This window comes from Vulpes lagopus, chromosome 19, assembly GCF_018345385.1.
Source record: "Vulpes lagopus strain Blue_001 chromosome 19, ASM1834538v1, whole genome shotgun sequence".
Taxonomy (NCBI): Eukaryota; Metazoa; Chordata; class Mammalia; order Carnivora; family Canidae; genus Vulpes; species Vulpes lagopus.
In genome coordinates, this window is record NC_054842.1 from 1,341,053 (window position 1) to 1,363,935 (window position 22,883).

Below are 22,883 nucleotides of genomic sequence, written 5' to 3' on the forward strand. Positions count from 1 at the left end.
GAGGAGCTGGGCAGGCGGAGGAGCGGCTGCTCTGTACACCGGGAGGAGCAGCGGCGGGCGGAGACGGACTCCGAACCCCGGAGCGAGAACGAAGCGAGAACGCGGCGCAGGGTGCGTATGGCCGCCCTCAGGCTGCTTCCTCCGCCACCAGACGGGTCCTGCCGGGGGCCTTCGGGGCTGGCGCCTGCAGCGCGCCCGCTGCCGAGACCGCGTCCCCGGGGTCGGAGTGGGGCCGGCCACCCGCCGCCCGCCTCAAGGCCCCGGCCTACCTGCCGTCCTTGGCCGCGGGGGCCTGGCCGTCGTCCGTGACGATCTGCGGCCGCAGCGGCCGGCGCTGCCGCAGCCCGTCCACCTCGCTCATGGCGTGAGGAGCAGCGCGGGCCCCACGGCCCACCCCGGAGAGCAGAGGGAGAGCCGCGCGGGCCCAGCCGGGTCGCCGCCCCCCGCCCGCCCCCCGCACCGCCCCCCGCACCGCCCCCCGCGCCGCCCCCCGCACCGCCCCCCGCGCCGCCCCCCGCCGCGCGCGGAAGTGACGTCACTGCCCCGCCCTTTCCGGCGGCCGGCGGGGTGGGCCCCCGGGAGCCGCTCCGGGCTCTTCCCCGCGAGCGAGGGGTGCCGAGGCCGGGTCCCTGGCCGGGCGCGGGGCCCGGAAGCGATCCCCGAGCCGGTGCGGACGCCTCGGAGGCCCCGGAACGTGCGGCCCGGCCCCTGCGCTCCTGTCGTCGTGGCGCGGGGGCCACGTGTCGTCGAAGAACCGCGGTGTGGGCTGCCTGTGCGCACGGAGGACCGCGCCGCTCGTCACAGGACAGAGGCCCCGGGTCGCCCCCGGGCGGGCCAAAAATGCCAAGGTCGTGTCCCCGGGGGCCTGCGGCGGCAGTGACAGCGGGGTCCCCTGAACGCCGGGGACCTTCCGTGGGCGGGTCCCGTCAAGGGGAGAACACGGGACGTGCTGCCCTTCGGATTAAGGCCGCGGAGTATTGGGCCTTTTTGCTAGAACGGAACTTTAATAGCGTTTGTGAAAGGGTCACCCCCAGAAGTAAAAGCTGCGTCAGCCACAAGTGCGGCCCAAGCGCGCAGCCGGCCGTCCATGCCGCAGCCGCGAGCAAACCGCAGACGAGCTGCCTCGCGGACACGTGAGACTTTCAAGGAGGTCATCGGGAAGATGGGCGTAAAGAGTGGAATGTGACATTACAGGGGAGTAGCGTGACCTTGTGAGAGCGTTGGTCAGATCAAGGACCTACGCCGTGCCCGGGATCTTGAGAAGAAACAGGATTTCCAGGGAGAGGAAACCAAAGGCAGCGACTGCGCGTCGTCCTCAGGAAAGGCAGGTTCAAAATGAAGCGTCAAGGATTCATTTCCGTACTGCGCTTGGAGGCTTCCCTGTCACAGGCCATCCATTGCCTTTCTTGGTGTTAGACGGCACCAGAGTTGCACGTGACTGTTTCTCGTAAGAGATGAAGAACCAGCGCGAGGGAAGTGAAGAGTCCTGCAGGAATTCCAGGCCTGGCCAGATGCACTTAGGCCTCGGCAATATTTTCTTTCATTCCCTAATACCACCAGTAGAGCTGTTAAATCCGGGATTGTTTAGACAGCACCGCAGGGCCTGGCCCCTCCCTGCCTGCCTGGACTGGCCTCCTGCCCTGCGTTTCACATACCCCGTCAGCATTGCTTGCTATTCCCGATTCTGTGCCTCCCTGCCTACGTCTGTGTTATTCATTCTTGCGAAAGTGCTTTTTCCTTCACCACTTGGCCAAAATGACTTCTTTCATTCAGGACCCACTTCAAGTATCCTTGCTGAAAACTCTTCCCCTAATCTCTCAGGCAGAACATCTTTGAGTCTAAACCACTTTGAACATGCCCCAATTATAGGACTTAGCTCATTGCATTGGAATTATTTGTATTCCTTGCCCAGTTTTAAAGCCCACCGACCAAAAACAGCCAGGAACATACCTGTAAAAAGTTAAGTAATGATAATAAAGTTAGGTTTATTGAACTTGTTGCAGCAAAGAAATTCAGAGGACTTGTCAGGCTCCTCAAAAATGGGAGTTATGGATGGGTCCTTGAGTTAAACGTTTGTGACAGATGGTCTTGGCAGGGATGGGCCAGCATTTGTAATTAGGAGACTCATTGGAGAAGTCAGACCTGGGACACATGAGTCCATATTGAGTTATTGGGAAATCAGCTTGTCTTATCTTGCTGCAAATGATCTGAATAAACTAAATGCAGGGGTCTGAGCTTACATTATTTCTGTGGAATGGCACAGTTTAGTACCATTTTTCACAGTGAGATCCACATTGCTGGTTGTGATTTATTTCAGTTCTCTCCCCAGGTTCCAGCCTCGCTGCCACCCAGTTCTTAGCAGGGAGATGGGACCTGTGTAATTGGTTAGACCAGATTTCTCAACCTCAGCACCACTAATATCTTGGGCCAGATAATTCCTCGTTGGAGATGGCAGGGAGAAGCTCTCCTGTTTACTGCAGTATGTTTAGCTGGATCCCTGGCCTCCACTCACTAGATGCCAATAGCATCCCATCTAGTCATGATAATCAATAATGTCTCCAGACATTGCCTTGTGTCCCCTGGGAGACAAAATAGCCCCTGGTTGTGAGCCACTGGGCTACACCGACCAGAAGCCACCCCCCTGCACCCTGAGAGTAGGCATGGGGCCCACTTGCACTGAAACTCTGGCTCATGTTGAAGGCATTTATCTCAACAAATCACAGTTCCAGCATTGAAAGAGAGGCACTGATGCTGAGCAAGCAGCCAGTAGTGTGCCTCACAGCTCAAGGTAGAAATACTCCCTATTTTCAGTCCAGTGCTTTTTCTCAGTCCCATGTTGTTTCCATTTCTTTTGCAGATATCTCCTGTCAGGTGCTCAACCAAGTGCTGTGACAAAGGTGAACTAAGGTGAGCCAATGTGCATACATATTATAATCTCGGAGATAAGCATAATTGCTATAAAACAGTGCAATGGAGGAACCACAGTGTATTGGGACCACAAAGAATAAGTCCCATCAGGTAGCAGTGCCCAGAGAAGGTTTCATGGAGGAAGTGACCTGTGAACCAGGCCTTGGATAAGTAAGATTATAATGCGCAGGTTGAGGGGATGGACAAGGACAAGAAACAGGCTAAGAGGGAAGCATGGGGTATCCATAGATTGGTCCGCACGGGGGTGACAAGGTAGACTGCAAGATTGTGAGTAGTCAAGGAAGAAGAATAAACTAAAAGGTGTTCTAAAGAGGTGAAGGAGAGCTGCAGTAGACAGAGCCCTTCTCCCTGTCCTGAATCCAGGAGAACAGGAGTTCTCCTGCCCTGAATCCAGGAGAACAGGAGTCCAGGAGGGACTTGCTCCAGACAGGCTTCAAACGAAGTTGTGTTGTGATGGGAAAGTCTGGTGTCAGCTCAGGTGGGACAGTGGAGAGTGTAAAGTGAGAGAACATAGAGTACCTTGTTCAGAGTAGAAAAAGTATCTTAGAGATCATCTAGTTGCCAGACACGGAGATCTACAAAAGCCCACTTAAGATGAAGGAGGGACTTATCAGAAGGATATGAGGGTATCTCGTGGAACTCCAACACAGAAAATACAGCCTGGCCTCACAGGGACTGGTATGAGGACCTGGATAAACAGAAGCAGTCTTCCTCTCAGTATCCCTGGTACCTCGCTGTGTTTTGTTTTGTTTTTCTCTTCATCCCTCTGTGATTCTGTGGCAAGCCTTTTTATGTCGCTGCCCATCTTCTTCTTTGCTGCCCTCTATTATAGCTGGATACAGTGTCACATTTCCAGCTGTTAAAGCTAAGGTGGTCACAGGTTAGATTCTGGCTTTGAGTTAAAAGCAGAAATCTAGGGTTTCTTTTGGCCTGTAGGAAACGTTCCTGGTTTTCCAATAAAAAGGAGAGAGAGGGTCCTGCCCTTTCTTCTGCTCTGAACCCCACAGTTATGCTTAGAATGGCAGTAGCATCTTGTGACTGTAGGAAATCACCCTGAAGTCTAAAAGACAATACACCGAGAACAGAAAACCTAGGCTGCTGACCCATGCCAGCAACCACATACTCCTGGGCTTCTGGGTTACATGAGGAAAACAACCCCTTGGGCATCTAAGTCTGGTCAGCTGAGCACTTTGTGCTTGTACCTGAATGTATCCCATCTGCTGTGTCAGCAGTGTCCACTTGGACATGCCTCCATGTCAGAAAATTGTTGCCTCAAGCCCAGTTCTCCATGACTTCCTGTTTTGGGTATCCCACCAGCTAACTACAGTCTCTTTGTCTTAAGTCCAGCTCCCTGGACTGAGGCTCTGATATTTCCAACTTTGGTGAGGTGCTCAAGTCTGATTGCTGTGTTAGAAGACAGGATCCCACATTCCACTGCACAGAGAGGGCAGGGAGGAACAAGAGCAGAGACCAGGCAGCATAGGCATGAGCATGGCAGGCTGCCACTCTGATGTCTGCCCCAGTGAAAAGCAGGCAGGGGGAGAGGTAAAGATTATAAATAAGTTGACTGGAGAAAACTGCCTTAATTACCTAAATGAGGATGCTAAGGTCAACCCTGACTTGGTAAGAAAAGGTGCTCAGTAGGAGAGACATTGGCCAGTCAGCATCTGCATGGACACGGACATGAACATTCATTATTGTTACCTCTGTTGGGAAGTGAGCTCATCTGCTTCATTGCTTCCTTGGGAATGTTAGCACTGACATTTCCTTGTTGGCACAAGTCACTTGTCAATCACATTTCATTATACCCAGAAACCATTTCTTGAAAGCAACTAGTTATTTCCCTTCGGACAATTTCTGCTCTGCCTTTTTGAGCAAACATATGCAAACTTATAAGAGTGAGGTGTTTCCTTGACTCAGGAATACAGAGATGTGTGGTTGGGCTGAGATGATGTCCTTTGGGAAAGAATCGGCCCAAAATGTCTGTGCATCCAGAAGGCTGCTCAACAGTTTAGTCTGCAGGAGCAAGGAGACTAGGCATAGTTACCTAGTTAGTGGCTCTTACCAAGAACATCCCAACCTGTCTGCAAAAGAAGGTGGCAGGCCACCTATTCCAACAGACTTTCTAAACTCCTCAGTACTTACCAGTTTGTTGATGATGTCCTAGGACAGCCAGCCCCAGGTTTCTTCCCCTTTGCTCTTTCTAGGTTTATTTAGAGTCAGATTTTTACTCACTGGATTGTCACCTCGTTGGCCATAGTTGGTACCCTTTGGTGCAGGTGCCAGGGGCACTAACCAGCTCCTTCTCTGCTGTTTGGAATAAAGGCTAGTACAGGCAGAAACTTCAGCTTCACACTTAGCAAAGGCCTCCTGTTGGTGCGCTTGGAGGGTCACAGCTTGCCTCTTGCATGGCTGATTGGGAACAAATTTCAGGGCATCCTTGTCCCCATATCCTTAAGGCCCGGAGAAGAGGAATCTGGGCAACTGAGCAAAAGCGTTTAGAAACAGGCTTTTTTTTTTCTCTTCCCCTCTTTTCTCTCCAAAGAGTAAGGTAAGAGAACAAAAATGATACTCCAGTACTTCTAAGCCAGGGCAGCAGGTAGAAAGGGCTTTTTTTGGAGACAGGTTCAGGGAGCTGAACCCAGTGAAGAGACCCACTTTATCCTGAGTGCATCTGCAGGTTCCAAAGGAGAAAGTTATGAGGCCATGCTACGTTTCAGACAGCTTGTTCTGAGTTGGGTCAGAGACCTCCTGATGAACATTCCTACTGAGTGATTCTATCATGTGAGATAGAGCAGTGGTTCACAGTGCTGGCTGACCCAGCACTGCGCCTGCTTGCTTGGTTTTCCTCCCATATCACAGCTCCAGTCCTCACACCTGTCCCTAGAGTCACATTCCTAAGCAAATCATCTGCATGCAAGCCCTCATCTCAGGTTCTGCTGTCAGGTGAGACATTGGAGATGAATGAAAGCAGTAAGCGATTTAGAAAATAGAAGGTGAGAAGTTCCAACATATGGGAAGTTTGGGATCCTTAAAAAAGAAAACCAAATAGGCAAAAACTATATTTGAGGAGATAATGATTGAGGTATTTCCAAAACTGATTAAGATGGATATCAAGCTACAGATCCAAGAAGCCTGGATGAATAAAGAGCCCAAACAGGATGAATAAAAACAAGTCAATAACAACAAAAAATAATAATACTGCAAAAGCCAAAGAAAGGTCGTATTCACAGACCCAGAAATTACATATTTGCTTGATTTAATCCTGTTATGTAGCAAAATTCCCAAAGTGGTGAAGGGAAACTCCAGTGAGAGGTCACTAAAACTCAAGTTGGCATCACCCATCACCACTCCTCCAAAAACACTGTCTCAGGAAAGCTTCCTCTTGGCCTAGCCAGGATACCAGTTCATAGACCTACTCAGAGGTCAACAGTAAAGTACCTTAAAAAAATAATAATAAAAATAAAATGCCCCTGATATTCTTCAAAGCTCTTGGAAAAGGGGCCACACCTTTGGTTTGAGCTCAGGGATCAAGAGTGGAGCCAGAGAAGCTCCAGCCACACCCCAGCTGTGCCTCTCCCCACCTCTGCCTCAGAGGGCCATGCACAGAAGAGATGAGGGGATGGAATCCAGAACCTTCTCAGGGCTTCCTTACACACAGTGCCCAGCAGTGTGACCATTGCTGCTGCTCTTTTCATGTTGGGTATCCTGAAGGTGGTTGGTGCAGTGGGTGCAAATCAGCCCTGCAAGGACCAAGAGCTCACATTAATTCCACAGCCGAATCTCCTCTCATCAGTCAGGCCCAGGAAACAGTGAGAATTCACACTCTTTTGTCTGCACCCTGAACTCACTGCTCTGGGTAAACTAGGGATGAATGTGCACCTGAATCAGCTCATAACTCCTCTTTAGATAAACACTGTGCACTTATGTCATGAACATTAACCATGATTTCTTTTTTCCATTTTTAGATTTAATAGGGACATTTTCCATTTAGGAATTATGTTGAAAAGCTGAATTTTCCCTTTGAGCACAACTTTTGTTTTCTTTTAGCTACTCTAAATGAGAGTTATTCTTCAAAGATACCCCATACTGCTTCTTTTCTGAATCTGAATAGAATTTGCCTCTGGGATTTATGGTTATTAACAAGTTCATGCTGGCCTGGAGACACAATGAACACAGATTAGCCGTCTCTGGATCCCAATCCAACCCTGTCTGTTTCCATGCCCTGACTTGGCCTTTGTCAGGATATCTCATTTATGACAGAAAATCCAGAGCAAAAAGTGATGTTGGGGTCAGGGCAGGCCTGATACAGCTTGACTAGCCTGTGCACCTCTCCCTCCAGGCTCCCATTTTTTTCTGTGCTATTCTGTTCTCAAATAGGCCCTGCCCCCAGGGCAGCCAAAAGCCTCCACATCCTGTCTTGTGGCTACAGACTATTCCTGTTAGAGAGTAATCATACCATGACACCCCACCAAATCCTGGATGCAAAAACGTCTCTGCACAGTGAGTTGCCTTTCCATGCATTGGCTCAGGCCCCTGGATATCCCCCCAGTCTTCCTGCCACCATCTCCAGAGCACAAGAGCAGACCCTGTCCCTGGGCACAGCCATTCCCAGCTCGTTTTGTATGCAGCAGTTGGTCCAGTCTTTGGGAGCCACCCAGACTGGGGCCTCTCATAACCCACCTGCCACTACACCAGTTCAGTGCTATTCTAAAATCATCTTTTCTGGTCAGTGAAGGACATAAACCTCATCTACCTACATCTAAAAAAAAGATAACTCTGTATCATGGGATGTCTCTCAGGCAAGCCTATGCTGCTCACGGATGCAGTCTGTGACACCAAGATTGTTTCTGCTTCCTCTTTCTTGTCGGTGTTCCAGACTAGCACCCACCACCAGAACTCTGTGATGGGAATGCTGTTGTCCAATCTGTTAGCTTTTGGCCATGTGCTACTGAGCATATGAACTGGGGCTACTGGCACTGTGGAACAGAATATTTTATTCCATTCTATATATATATTTTTTTACTTACACCTAAAGTGCTACATATAACTAATGTATTGGATGCACAGCAATCTAGACACAGGTAGGTTTACCAAGTAACAGTCTGAGATAAGTGAGTTCTGAGTGTATATTTCTTCCCTGTAATGAATTTTCTCCCCAGTGGATTTTTTAGTGTTCTCTTTTGAATGAATAGGCCCCTTCCAGTTTTGTCCTTAGGATCATATTCAGCAACAACAGGAGCATTACTTGATCAAAACATCACCACAGAAAGAAGAGAGTGAACCAAATAAAACTTTATTTGTACTGCCCTGGTGACTGTCCAAGTTTATGTCCAAGCCATTTCATAAATAGTGTCATAACCACAGTCAGCCAGGTCCACCACATATGCAGTAGGTCCAAATGCATGATTCTGTGTTGCTAAGCACTGCTTATTGCTTCGCAACACAAAGCAGATCATCACTTTCTATATCTGTGGGCTACAGCTAATAGCCATCCTGTTGGTCACAGGCATACTCACCTAATCAGAGAAGCAAGCACAGCTATGACCCACAATAGGTGTTCAGTACCCCAGACACCCCGTGAACATCTACACAGCTGCAAGGCACCATATAATATGGGGTATAGATAAGGACAACCTTTTCCTGTTCCCAAGGACCCAGCTCAGTCGGCTGCCTTCACCTGTACTTCATGCCATTGGCCCCTGCATGCTTGGCTAGTAAAGAAACACTTTGCAACCTAATGATTTATGTCTACTTGCTAAGGTTCAGATGACTTAAGGCATACTTTAAAAAGCCTTGATTCAGAGTTCCAAGTCTCATCCTTGAACATCTGTGGTTCTTCCCACACCAACCACAGAATGAAGGACAGGCAGTTTTGAAAGACCCATTTCTAGCCAAATTAGTGCCCTAACAAGGAGTCGCTTGAGTTTTCATGGGCTTCCCCTTAACATCCCCACATATGTGGAGCGTGTTGACCTCCAAGGTATCCAAGATGGAGAGGGAAATCTTTCCACATCTTAGCTTGGAGAAACAATACATGAATGGTTCTAGAGCTAAAATCAGAGCTCATTCATAACCTCACTTTTAAGAGTTAGGTTTCATTACACATAAACCAAAGGAAATAGAAATATGTATCAAAAAAAGGATACTACAAGCTTGAAAGTTGTCAAGATAGCTATATTTAGACAGAGATACAGACATTTCCAATACAGATTCCTCAATATGCCAAACATTAAAAATTCATCCTCTGACCTCCACATTTCCCCATAAGCAAAGGCACAAAAGGAGATTTTCATAACTCTGAATGTTACGAAGAACATGTACATATAAATCTACACACTACATGTGTATTTGCACATTCTTCCAAAATTATAAAAGTATAAAAATAAAATTTCTGCCTTTTTGTATCTAGAAACATCCGGAAAAAAACATGATTGCTTCTAGTTCTGTGATCTAAGCAGACATGCTTTACCAGGCTTTTCACCTTCCTGTGCTGTCTGGAGGCAACAGAAATAGAGATGACCATGGCTTTTCATTCCAGGAAACCAAATTTGGGACAAGGGGAACAAATTGCTAATAAGAATGTCTAATAGTACCTCTTCATGGTTCTCAGCAGAAAGAAGGCAAGGCTTAGCATAGGCTTCACATTCGGGCAGTATGGGTTATGCTCTGGAGAGTACTGCTTTTGAGACAGCAGGAAATAAGCAAACCTGAGAGCTACATTCTGTTAGGGGTGTGGACACTGGGTCTTGACCAGAGCTCGTCACTGAGAGGCAGCTTGCTTGTCTTTGTATTTCTGGTAGGCACTCAGGATTTCTGTGATGACACTGGGGTCCTCCAGGGTGGTGATGTCCCCCAGATCTTGAGTTCTGCCTGTGATTATCTTCCTCAGGAGCCTCCGCATGACTTTTCCAGACCGAGTCTTTGGAAGACGCTTCACTACCTGGAAAGGAAGGGGTGCACCATTCAAGTTTGGGTGGTGCCCAGACTCCCTGCAGCATCCAAGTGTGTTGGGATAAGAAGGGCTCTGCCCAGGGGATGACACCCTCACTAAGGACTCAGGAATGAATGACTGAGGTGCCGGACTCACCCCAGAGATCATGGGGGTCCGTGATTTCTGGTTTTATCTTCCCACAATCTGGACATAAACTGAAATCTACCTGATGGTCAGAATCAACCATATGTCAGATTTTGCTGAAGCCCTCATTCAGGCAGGGTCTGCCCATACCGTGGTTACCTCACTGCCGATACCTCTGTCTTCCATTTGCTACATTGCTGAGGGCTCCCAGGTAGCAACAGAACCAAACACAGGCCATGGCAACTTGTCTCCGCCTACGGGCCTGGACCAACACTGCTTTTTGCTGACATAAGAGATAAGAGCTACTTTAGAGAAAAACATCTTGTTCAGCATTTGAACAGTTTACATTTAACATTTTCATACAACCACAGCCCCTTTTATGTCAAGAGCAATACGCTAAGAGCTGTGTTTGGGGCTTATTGAACAGTTACTCATCCTTTGAAAGGGTTGGTTCACCTAGGGGAGCTCAAGTCTCCCTGAAACTCTGGTCCAGGCCAACAGCTTGACTTTGTATCACACCAGGTAAGGCTGAGGCTGCTCCCACCTCAGAGGGCCACCTCTGAACCAAGGAAGGCTGTGGGGAAGTGTTAACAAAGAGGAATGGAAACCTAATGGGGCTAGAAAGGTGGCCCCATTCTTCCCCAGACCCAACTCCAACACAGATTCCCTCAGATAGGGGTCTGGCAGTATCCCCTGCACTGACATCAGGAGATGTGTTCAGAAACCACACAGGCTGGGGAAAGCTGGCACTTTCCACATGTTTCTCTAGTTAAAATCTCTAATTTTTAGAAGATAGAGACTTACACAAATGAGAGGATGGAAGAATTTATCCCAAATGAAATAAGATAAGGCCACAGCCAGAAATCTAAATGAAACAGATATAAGTAATGTGTGATGTAGATTTTTAAAGAGACAATCATAAGGATACTCACTAGATTTGAGAAAGAATAGAAGACTTCAATGAGAACTTTACCACAGAGATAAAAGAGTTAAAAAAGAATCCTAGATGAAGAATGCAATACACAAGATTGGAAAGGCATGATACAATTAACAGCAGACTGGAAGAAGCAAAGTAACCAAATCAGTGACCTAGAAGACAAAATAGTGGAAAATAAGCTGAACAAAAGAAAAAATTAAGAAACGAGAACAGACTTCAGGAACTCAGTGACACCAACAAATGTAATAACATTTGTATTATAGGAGTCCCAGAAGAAGAGAGAAAAAAGGGGGCAGAAAATTTGTTTGAAGAAATAATAGCAAAAAACTTCCCTAATCTAGAGAAGGAAATAAACATCCAGATCAGGAGGCACAGAGAACTCCCAACAAATTCAACAAAAACAGGCCAGCACTAACATGCTATAATTAAACCTACAAAATATAGTGGTAGAGAAAAATCTTAAGAGCATCAAGAAAAAAAGTCATTTACAAGGGAAGAGCCATAAGGCTCGCTGGAGATTACTCCACAGAAACTTGGCAAGCCAGAAGAAAGTGCCATGATATGTTCATAGTGCTGAATGGGAACAATCTGCAGCCAAGTATACTCTGTCCAGCAAGGCTGTCATTCTGAACAGAAAAAGAGATAGTTTACCAGACAAAAACTAAAGGAGTTTGTGAACACTAAACCAGCCACGCAAGAAATATTAAAAGGGACTCTTTTTTTCTTTTAATTATTTAAATTCAATTTAGTTAACATATACTGTATTATTGGTTTACCAGGATAGAATTTAGTTGCATATAACACCCAGTGCTCATTATATATCAAGTGCTTTCTTTAATGCCCATCACCCAGTTACTACCCCTTCCCCCCCATCAACATCCCCTCCAGCAACCCTCAGTTTGTTTCCTTGGGTTCAGTGTTTCTTATGGTTTGCCTCCCTATCTTCATCTTATTTTTCCTTCCCTTCCCCTAAGTTCATCTGTTTTGTTTCTTAAATTCCACATGAGTGAAATCAATGTCTTTCTCTGACTTATTTCTTAGCCTAATACCCTCCAGTTCCATCCACATCATTGCAAATGGCAAGATTTCATTCTTTTTGATGGCTGAGTAATATCTCATTGTGTATATATACCACATCTTTATCCATCTGTCAGTGGACTTCTGGGCTCTTTCCATATTTTAGCTATTGTGGACATGGCTGCTATAAAGAGTTGGGGTGTATTTTCCCCTTCAAATCACTGTTTGTATCCTTTGGATAAATATCTAGTAGTGCAATTGCTGGGTTGTAAGGTAGCTCTATTTTTAACTTTAAAAGGGACTCCTTAAGTGCAAAGGTGAGACCAAACATGACAAAAATCAAAGAATCAGAAAATCTCCAGATAAATGACAAAACAAGTAATAAAATATATATCTATCAATAAATATATATCTATCAATAATTACTCTGAATTGGGGCACCAGGTGGCTCAGTCAGTTAAGCATCTGACTTTGGCTTAGGTCATGATCTCAGGGTCCTGGGATCCAGCCCCACTTTGGGCTCTCTGCTCAGGGAGGAGAGTCTGCTTCTCCCTCTTCTGCCTCTGTTCCTCTCCCCTACTTATGCACGTGCTCTCACTCAAATAAAATCTTTAAAAAATAATAATTACCCCAAATTTAAACAACTAAACACTCTGATCAAATGCCATATGGTATCAGAATGGATAAACAAGACCCACCTATATACTGCCAACAAGAGACTCACTTTAGACCTAAAGACACCTGCAGACTGAAAGTGAGGGTGCAGAGAAACATCTATCATGCAAATGGATGTCAAAAAAAAGCTGGAGTAGCAATACTTATTTGGACAAAATAGATTTTAAAACAAAGACTGTGACAAGTGACAAAGAAGGACACTATAATCACAGAGGGGAGTATCCAACAAGAAGATATAACAATTGTAAATATTTATGCCCACAACATGGGAGCACCCAAATATATTTTTAAAAATTAGTAATAAACATAACCTAATTGATAAAAATCCAATAATAGTGGGTGACTTTAACATCCCACTTACACCAATGTACAGGTCATCTAAACAAAATCAATAAGAAAACAATGGCTTTGAATGACACTGAACCAGAGGGACTTAACAAATATATTCAGAACATTCCATACTAAAACAGCAGAATACACATTCTTTCAAGTGCACATGGAACATTCTCCAGAATAGATCACAAATTAGGTCACAAAACAAGCCTCAACAAGTACAAAAAACTGAAATCATACCACGTACATTTTTTTACAACAGTATAAAACTAGTGATCAATCTCAAAAAAAATTTTGGAAAAATCACAAATACATGGAGGTTAAACAACACTATGAAACAACGAATGGGTCAACTAGGAAATCAAAGAATAAATTTTTTAAAAACCATGGGGAATAAATGAAAACAAAAACATGAACAGTCCAAAACCTTTGGGATACAGCAAAGGCAGTCCTAAGAAATAAGTATCTAACAATATAGGCCTACCTTAAGAAACAGTAAAAGTCTCAAATAAACCACCTAACCTTAAACCCAAAGAAGCTAGAAAAAGAACAAATGAAGCCTAAAACCAGCAAAAGGAAGAAAATAATAAAGGTTAGAACACAAATGATATAGAAACTAAAAAAATACTAGAACAGGTCAATGAAACCAGGAGCTGGCTTTTGGAAAAAATTAATAAAATCAATAAACCTCTAGCCAGCCTAAAAAAAAGGACCCAAATAAATAAAATCACAAATAAGGATAAATAATAACCAACACCACAGAAATACAAACAACATTATAAGAATATCATGAAAAACTTATATGCAAACGAATTGGACAACTAGAAAATTGGATAAATTCCTAAAAACATATGTTACCAAAACTGATACAGTAGAAAAAAAATTTGAACAGACTGATAACCAGCAAAGAAATTCAATCAGTAATCAAAAACCTCTCAACAAACAAAAGTCCAGGCCCAGATGGCTTCACAGGCAAATGTTACCAAACATTTAAAGAAGAATTAGTGCTATTCTCAAATTATTCCAAAAAATAGAAAAGGAAGGAAAACTTCCAAATCCTATGAGGTTAGCATTACCCTGATACCAAAGGACAACAACAAGAAAAAAGATGGTGGAAAGTCAGCCAAAAAAGACGAAAGACCTAGTGAACAAATCTGGAAGTAAGGCCAAAATGAAGTAGTAGTCCAAAGGCAAAGTTCAGAACAAGCTCAATAACCTGGTATTGTTTGAAAATAAGACATATGACAATCTCTGTAAGGAAGTCCCCAACTATAGCTTATTAACTCTAGCTATTGTCTCTGAGAGACTCAAGATTTGAGGTTCCCTGGCCAGGGCAGTCCTTCAAAAGCTTCTTAGTAAAGGACTCATTAAAAACTGGCTACAAAGTACAGAGCTCAAGGAATTTACACCAGAAACACCAAGGGTGCAGATACCCCAGCTGCTGGTAAAGAGACATGAACAGATCCCACCAACTGTATATTTTGGAAAATAAAACTATTAAACCCAAAAAGATGGGACACCTGGGTGGCTCAGCAGTTGAGCACCTGCCTTCAGCCCAGGGTGTGATCCTGGGGTCCCAGGATCGAATCCCACATCAGGCTCCCTGCATGGAGCCTGCTACTACTTCTGCCTGCGTCTCTGCCTCTCTCTGGGTGTGCCTCTCATGAATAAATAAATAAAATCTTTAAAAAAAAAAAAAGATTCCACTAAAAAAGAGAACTAAAGGTCAATATCCCTGATGATCTTGGATGCAAAAATTGTCAATAAAATACATTTTAAAAAATTGTTCACCAAGTTCAAGTGGAATTTATTCCTGGGTTGCAAGAGTGGTTCAATATTTGCAAGTCAGTCAACGTGATACACCATATTTTTTTTATACACCATATTAATAAAGGATGAAAACCAAATGATTTCAACAGGTGGAGAAAAAGTATCTGATAAAGTACAGTACATTCATGATAAAAACCCTCAACAAAGTAGGTTTAGTGGGAACATACCTCAGTATTATAAAGGCCACTTACAAAAAACCCACAGCTAGTATCATTCTCAATGGGGGGGAACTGAGAGTTTTTCCTCTACAGTCAAGAACAAGACAGGGATGTCCACTCTGACCAGTGTTATTTAACACAGTACTGCAAGTCCTAGCCATAGCAATCAGAAATAAAAATAAATAAAAGATATCCAAATCAGCAAGAAGTAAAATGTTCACTATTTGCAGCTTACATGATACTCTATATAAAACCCAAAAGACTCCAACAAAAAGCTGCTAAAACTGATACATAAATTCAGTAAAGTCGCAGAATATAAAATCAATATAGACATTTCTATACACCAATAATTAAGCATCAGAAAGAGAAATCAAGCAATCAATCATATTTACAATTGCACTAAAAACAGTAAGATATCTAGTTATAAACCTAACCAAAGAAGTAAAAGATCTGTACTATGAAAACTATAAAACACTGATGAAAGAAACTGAACATGACACACAAATGGAATGACCTTCTATGCTCGTGGACTGAAAGAACAAATATTGTTCAAATGTCTGTACTACCCAAAGCAACTACACACATTTAATGCAATTTTTACCAAAATACCAACATTTTTCACAAGAACTAGAACAAATAATTCTAAAATTTGTATGAAACCACAAAAGACCCCAATAACTAAAGAAACCTTCAAAAAGAAAAGCAGAGCTGGAAGCATCACAGTTCTGGACTTGAAGCTATATTACAAAGCTGTAGTGATCAAAACAGTAAGGCACTGGCACAAAAATAGACACACAGATCAATGGAACAGAATCAACAACTTCAAAGTGAACTCCCAACCATATGGTCAGTTAGTCTTTGACAAAGCAATCTTGGACAAATATCCAGTGGGAAAAAGACCATTTCTACAACAAATAGTGTTGGGAAAACTGGACAGCAACATGCAAAAGAATGAAACCGTACCACTTCCTTACACGAGACAGAAAAATAAATTAAAATGGATTAAAAACCTAAATTGGAGACCTGAAACTATAAAAATACAAGAAGAGAACACAGACAGTAGCCTCTTTGACATCAGCCATAGAACTTCTGTCTAAATAGGTCTCCTGAGGCAAGGGAAACAAAAGCAAAAATAAACTATTGGGACTTAAAAGCTTCTGCACCGTGGAGGAAACAACAAAACTAAAAGGCAACCTACAGAATGGGAGAAGGTATTTGCAGATGAATTGATAAAGGGCTAGTATCCAAAATCTATAAAGAGCTTATTAAACTCAACACCCAAAAAACAATCCAATTAAATGGGCAGAAGACATGAATAGACATTTTTGCAAAGAAGACAGTACTGATTGATGGTCAACAGACACATGAAAAGATGCTCGACATCACTCATCATCAGGGAAATACAAATCAAAATTACAATGAGGTATCACCTCAAACCTGTCAGAATGGCCAAACTCAAGAACACAGGAAGCAACAGATGTCGGTGAGGATATGGAGAAAGGGGAACCCTCTTATACTGTTGGTGGGAATGCAAACTGGTACAGCCTCTCCGGAAAACTGTGGAGGTTCCTCAAAAGTTAAAAATAGAGCTACCCTACAATGTAGCAGTCACACTACTAGGTATTTACCCAAAGAAGCCAAAAACACTAATTCAAAGGAGTACATGCACCCTGATATTTAGAACAGCATTATCTACAATAGCCAAATATGGAAGCAGCCCACGTGTCCATCAACTGATGAATGGATAAAGAAGATGTGGTATACATATATCCAATGGAGTATTACCCAGCCATAAAAAAGAATGAAATCTTACCACTGGCAACAACATGCATGGAGCTAGACAATATTATGCTAAACAAATCAGAAAGACAAAAACCATATGATTTCACTCATGTTGAATTTAAGAAACAATACATGAGCAAAGGGGGGAAAAAAGAGATAAACCAAGAAACAGACTCTTAATTATAGAAAACAAACTGCTGATTATCAGAAGGGAGGTGCAGAGGGGTGGGGGGGTGGGTAGATGAAATAGATGATAGAGATGAAGGAGTGCACTGGTTATGATGAACACCAGACACCAGGTGATATATGGAAGTGTTGAATCACTATATTGTACACCTAAAACTAATATTACATGGTATCTCAACTGGATTTTAATAAAAACTTTTTAAAAAGTAAATAAAGTCTCTAATTTTCTTCACTACCTAGCCCTGCTCCTATAACTGGCCTCCACATGCCAAAGGGAGCACCTAATCCTGTCCAGCATGATCCTCTTAACAGGTGAGTTGTGCAAATGTTTGCTGTGAGGCCTTCTGGCCACCCCCTCCTCCCATCTGAGGATACAGCAGCTCACTATCCCCACCTACATCCCAGGAAACCTAATAGCTAATATCCATTTTGCTGCTGACGGAAGGGATCACTATTGTTTGTTAATTGTGGGAAATAGAGGAGGCGGCTTATAACAAGCAGCACCATCACACCTAGGAGCAGGTGCCACTCACCAGAATCTGATCGGGCACGGCATACTTGGCAATCTTGGTGGCCACGGCTGACTTGAGCTCCTTCACCACTGCATCTGTGTCACCTGTGTTGTCCTTCAACACGATAAAGGCAAATGCACCTGAAAGGAATCAAACTTTCAGGGTGTGTTCCACACCGAACCATCTCCCAAAGCAGAGCATTGTAGACAGTTATAAAAAATCTTAAGGATCTTTAAATCATATGTTGGCAACTTGCAGCAGTTGCCACTTCTAGTTGCAGCCCTAAAGATGAATTTGTTTCATTCAAAGTGGAAAGTCATTCTTTTCTGTAAATGGAAACCATTCTAACAGCTCTCTGAACATCCCAGTGAAGCCCACATGTAGATAAGAACTCCTTTTGGCTCTGGTGTTGACTGCATGGGAACGTCACCTTGGAGGCATGACTCAACCTCTCCTGCTATCCCTGTATCTGTGAATTAGCCCATAATGTGGGCTGACAGGAGATGTACTACCCAGTCCTGTGACATGGTACGTGGAAACATAGCGCATGGCAACTAATTTTGTGGGTATGTGTCCAACATGGTGGGCACTAGCCACAGTAGCTCTTTAAATGTAAATGAAATTAAGGTTAAAATGTAGTTCTTTGATCACATAAGCCAGCTGTAGCTTGTGGCTACTGTCCTGGACAGCACAGATGAAGAGCAAGCTCCATCTTGGCAGGAAGTTCTGTTGGACAGTGCTGGCCAATCAATTATTTTAGCATAAACATTAAATTTTGTTTGTCAGTATCCCACCATGTTCCAGAAAGGATTAACAGTGGTTCCCACAGGTATCTACATTCCTTTTCAATCCACCTGGTATCACCTTGCAAATGTGGGACATAGAGATCCAATTCTGTTGTCTCCCCACATGAGTGATCCCAGCACCACCATGGTCAGTCTGTCTTCCCTCATGGCCTGCAGTACCCCTCATACACGAAGCTCCTATGTATGTGCAGCCTGGGTATACTTCCTCCATCCCACCCCATCTTCATTACTTCTCCCCATGGCACATGCTGCCTAACCCACTACGTAGTTTCCTCATTACTTGTGTTTATTGCTTATTGTCTGTCTCTCCCTCTACCCCCTGACCCTCCAGCATGTAAGCTCTATGAAGCAGGACTTTTGCTCACCAAGTTTGGGTTGTAATCAGACAAGACCCAGGGGCTCCCCCTCAGTCCAAGTGCAAACACAGGAAATGGGAACAAACAGGTACCAAACAGCTTTTGCTGTTGTTCATGTATTACCAACGAATAGAGGCTCAAAGTTGTTAGAAATCAGAAACGTCTTTCATCATACCCATGATGCACACATTCTTCCCAGCAATCTGATAGGTACTAAAAGGCCTACTGATCCCAGAGTTACTTCGGCTGCAGTTTCTGCTAATGGGGGTGCAAGGTGAACCAAGGCTTCTGAGTGTCACACAAGAGGACCTGTTCCCATCTCTGTCCCCTTCCTATCCCTAACTGCTCTCATGCATTTTCCAGTCTCCTGCCAAGGAAGGGGCAACAGCCTCATGGACGACACATGCTTCTCACAGCAACTGAAAATGCCTTTTCAAAAGTGTTTAAAAATAAATGTTAAATTTTACAATGGGTCAATCTGGATTAAGTGTTTGAGTAAATACCGGAACCATGGCACACATTGTGGCAGGAAGGCAGATGACATTGGAGGACACTGAAACAGGATGTCCTGACACTAAGAGGGCAAGCACCCAATCCCAGGCTGCTTGGCCAGACAGTGAAGGACAGTCTTCCCAGCAGTTCAGTATAGAGTCAGTGAGTGTCCAAGTCGCATAGGCCAAGTGAGTGTGACCACACTGCACTGGGCACTACAATACTCAGGTGACCCTGCCCCTTCCCAGACCCACCCGCTTAGAAACTGGCAGGCCTTGGAGCAACATGTGTCTTCCAATAAAGACTCCTGAGGGACACCTGGGTGAGCTCAGCAGTTGAGCTTCTGCCTTTGGCTCAGGTTGTGATCCTGGGGTCCTAGGATCAAGTCCTGCATCAGGCTCCCCACAGGGAGCCTGCCTCTCCCTCTTTGTCTCTCATGAATAAATAAAATATTTTTTTTAAAAAAGATTATTCTGATTATCAATCAGCATTCCCCTGGCCTGTCAGCCTTCAGTGGAAACCACAGGTCAAATTCCTACAAAAACATGGGACACCTGGGTGGCTCAGCAGTTGAGCGTCTGCCTTTGGCTTAGGGCATGATCCCGGGGTCCCAGGATAGAGTCCCATGTCGGGCTCCCTGCATGGAGCCTGCTTCTCCCTCTGCCTGTGTCTCTGCCTCTCTCTCTGTCTCTCATGAATAAATAAAGTCTTTTAAAAAAAAAAAACATACACACAAATTCCTACAAAAGTAATCCCAGAGCGACCAGAGGGCCCACTCCGAGGCACTCCTTTCTGCCAGACGCTGTGAGCAGGACAGGGTGTTTCGTGTGAACCCTCCATAACTGGGCTGCCACACAAATGTGGACAGAGGAGGAAATGCCTAAGCTCAGCAGGGGCCAAATAGGTCCTGGCTGCTTGTGGATGTGTGTCCTTAAAAGACATCAGAGCTAGGACATTGCAGAAATCTGACCCCCATCAAACATACAAGCTATCGAGTCTCCTTACCCAAAATCTCTACATGGGACAGAAAAAAGCAACAGCTTGACCCATAAAAACCCCTACCACCCACACCCAGGTCCATTCCTTTTACAAAGTGCCACAGTGTGCATGAGACCAGGAATGAAGAACACCTTTTGTGGGCACTCACCCTCTCCTTTGATGTCATGCGGGTAGCCAATGACAGCGGTCTCTGGCACAGCAGGGTGGTTAGCCTGTGCAGAACACAAAACAAAACATGCAAATGAACCACCTAAGTCAGCACGCAAGGAGATACAAGGCGTTGTGGACGTACCCAAGCAAAGGAGGCCCAGCTGCTCACCATCGCATCCTCGATCTCTGCGGTCCCCAGCCTGTGGCCACTGATGTTGATGACGTCATCCATCCGCCCTGTGATCTGGTAGTAGCCGTCCTCTGTCCGGTATGCCCCATCACCAGTGAAGTAGTGGCCTGCACCACAGCAGAGGAATTCAGCACCAAAACCTCTGAACCAGGACCCGGCAGGGCCCCTATCCGTCCAGGAGGGACACAGCAGGACACACACCAGGGCCATGCTCAACAGAAGAAAGCTCCGAAGCCCCAGCTCTGCCGACTTCCTGCCTGCCTGCCTGCCCTCCTGTCAACCCCTCAGGGAAACGCTTCTCTAGACTGTGCCATCTGGCTGTGTGCTAGGGAAAGGGCAGTGGCTCCAAATCAGCAGAATTCTGACATCACAACTGCAAACATCTGGGGAGTAGATGATATACAAGGAGCGCACCCAAGCATCCCCAAAAGTGACTCTCATTCACAAGCTTAAGAATAAAGAGGATGGGTTCCAATAGGCAAACTGTGTATATAATCTAACCCAATGACATAAAGCAAACCAGGAAAGAGATAAAAAGCCAGAAAAAAATTCGCAGTCAGCCATCATGCCAGTGTTCCAGAGTGATTTCTTCACTCTTCTTTCCTAGTAACCTAAGACATGCAGACCAAGGGCCAGGCACTTCAGGCTCTGCATCCACCCCAACTTACACCCCAGGGACTCTTCTCATTCCAGAGACCAGGCGGGTCAGGGAGGGAGAGGAAGCAGGACTCTAACTCCATAGTGTTGCTACACTACACTCACTCATTGTGACCTTAAAAACATTTTCTGTGCCTATGATTCCCAGTGTATGCAAATGCAATCCACTTTATCTGGCTCACCTGGGTAAGGCTTGAAGTAGGCCTCCATGAATCTCTGGTGGTCTCCATAGATGGTCCTGGCCATGCCTGGCCAGGCCTGGGACAGGCACAGAGCCCCGGAGATGTTACCACCCTCCACGACCTTTCCCTATAGACCCAAAGACACATGTGTGAGAGAACGCACAGATTCTGCTTGAGAAGCAAAGAACCAATGTTCTGAGAAATGACAGAGGGAAGCATCAAAGAAATACATGAAAAACAGAAATGTGAAAAATGACAAGCGTGCCTCCAAAGGAACTGCCTTTCTCCACTGCAAGGAACCAGCCTGTGAGGGCTTCCAGGAGGACCCTGGGCTCACCTCACGCAGTGATTTCAACTATGTGTCCCTGAGGAGATGCTGCAGTGAATGCTCCACCTTCTGCCCCCTACCACAGCCAGGCACGTGTGATGTGAGTCAGCGGGCAGAGGAGGCCAGGAGGACAGACAGTACCAGGAGCTCTCCAGGGCACGTGTGCAGGAAGGGCATGCCTCTGCAAGGCCCTTACCTTCTCGTCCATGAGCACTGGGACAATGCCAAAAAAAGGCCTCATCGCCATGCCAGGGAGGATCTCTGCCCCTTCTTCTGAGGGCCGTGGTGCAATGCAGATGCCACCCGTTTCTGCAGGGAGAATGGGGAAGAAATGCAGGCTGGGCCTAAGGGCTAGAGATGTTAATCTAGACCATGCCATCAAAGGGTCCATGGAAGACACACAAGTGCTCTTTCAGGGTGGGAGGTGGATATTTGTCCCTGTTTGGCCCCAGTGACATAAAGATATCTTTCTGAGGCAAGACCAGACTTAGGTTCTGGTCCTTTCATCTGCAGAAACAAGATGCAGGCCCACGGCAGAGGAGCCAGTCCTAGGAGCTGCAGTACTCCACGGAGGCAGGTGCTGCCTCCCCTCATCCTTGGCTCTGCAGCAAAGGACAGAGCCCACCTACTTGCACAGGAAGACAGGAAATGAGTTGCTTCTGGGCGCGTGCACGCGCACACATACACACACACACATACATACACAAACTATGTAAAGCAATACCCACAATTGTTCTCAAGTATTTCTTTGGCACTTCCCTCTATCAGCCTGTATGGAAATGCCTCACAAGACTCACTTGTAGAGTCTCCATCCTGGGCCTTCCCAAATGGAGGACAGAGCTATTTGCAACCTCACTTTATGACTTCTTGAAGAACAAGATCCCAGTTGGCTACATTTATTACATCAGTGGTGGTCTATTGCCCTGAACATCCTAATAAGTCAGATATCCCAGAGGAGAGGGGGCAAAGCAAAACAAATGGCACAGGAAAAAGAAAATGGCCTTTCTCACTAAAATCTAAATTTAGAGTCTGGTCCTTTACAGTAGGGCCCATTTGCATCAGACATACTTGTGTTGGGCATGTGGCCCCTACAGGGAAAAAGAACATTTAGCTAATCACCTACTACCTTTCAGGCCTTGGACAATATACAGCACTTGTATCACCTCTTTCTATACTTTCTATGCTGTAGTGGAGCATCCCCATTTCACAAATGAGGAACCCAAGGCTCAGAGAAATCATTACACATCCTTGAGTCTTACAGCTACAAGCCAGCAGCCAGGCTCTGAC

The 22,883-nt window shown here is 45.2% G+C and overlaps 2 protein-coding genes and 1 pseudogene across 7 annotated transcripts in view; 1 reads left to right on the forward strand and 2 right to left on the reverse strand.

Moving 5' to 3' along the window:
• LOC121478716 (adipocyte plasma membrane associated protein) overlaps window positions 1-459 on the reverse strand; it is a 165,162-nt gene extending 164,703 nt beyond the window's left edge. For 2 of the 3 annotated variants that reach the window (XM_041733934.1, XM_041733931.1), the window contains exon 1: window positions 270-458. In XM_041733934.1, the coding sequence (XP_041589868.1) occupies window positions 270-361 (92 nt within the window). In that variant the 5' untranslated portion in view covers window positions 362-458. Of the gene's footprint in view, window positions 1-269 lie in introns of all 3 variants that reach the window. The other variant, XM_041733933.1, reaches the window with a different exon arrangement.
• An 8,625-nt stretch (window positions 460-9,084) lies between these two features.
• The window catches only part of ACSS1 (acyl-CoA synthetase short chain family member 1), a 58,951-nt gene continuing 45,152 nt past the window's right edge, over window positions 9,085-22,883 (reverse strand). For all 4 annotated transcript variants that reach the window (XM_041733763.1, XM_041733762.1, XM_041733765.1 and 1 more), the window contains exons 9-14: window positions 21,793-21,905; window positions 21,269-21,395; window positions 20,409-20,536; window positions 20,238-20,301; window positions 17,458-17,576; window positions 9,085-9,871 (exon numbers count right to left, since the gene is read on the reverse strand). In XM_041733763.1, coding sequence (XP_041589697.1) covers window positions 9,692-9,871; window positions 17,458-17,576; window positions 20,238-20,301; window positions 20,409-20,536; window positions 21,269-21,395; window positions 21,793-21,905 — 731 coding nt within the window. In that variant the 3' untranslated portion in view covers window positions 9,085-9,691. The remainder of the gene's footprint in view (window positions 9,872-17,457; window positions 17,577-20,237; window positions 20,302-20,408; window positions 20,537-21,268; window positions 21,396-21,792; window positions 21,906-22,883) is intronic.
• On the forward strand, window positions 12,138-14,560 carry LOC121478775 (annotated as a pseudogene).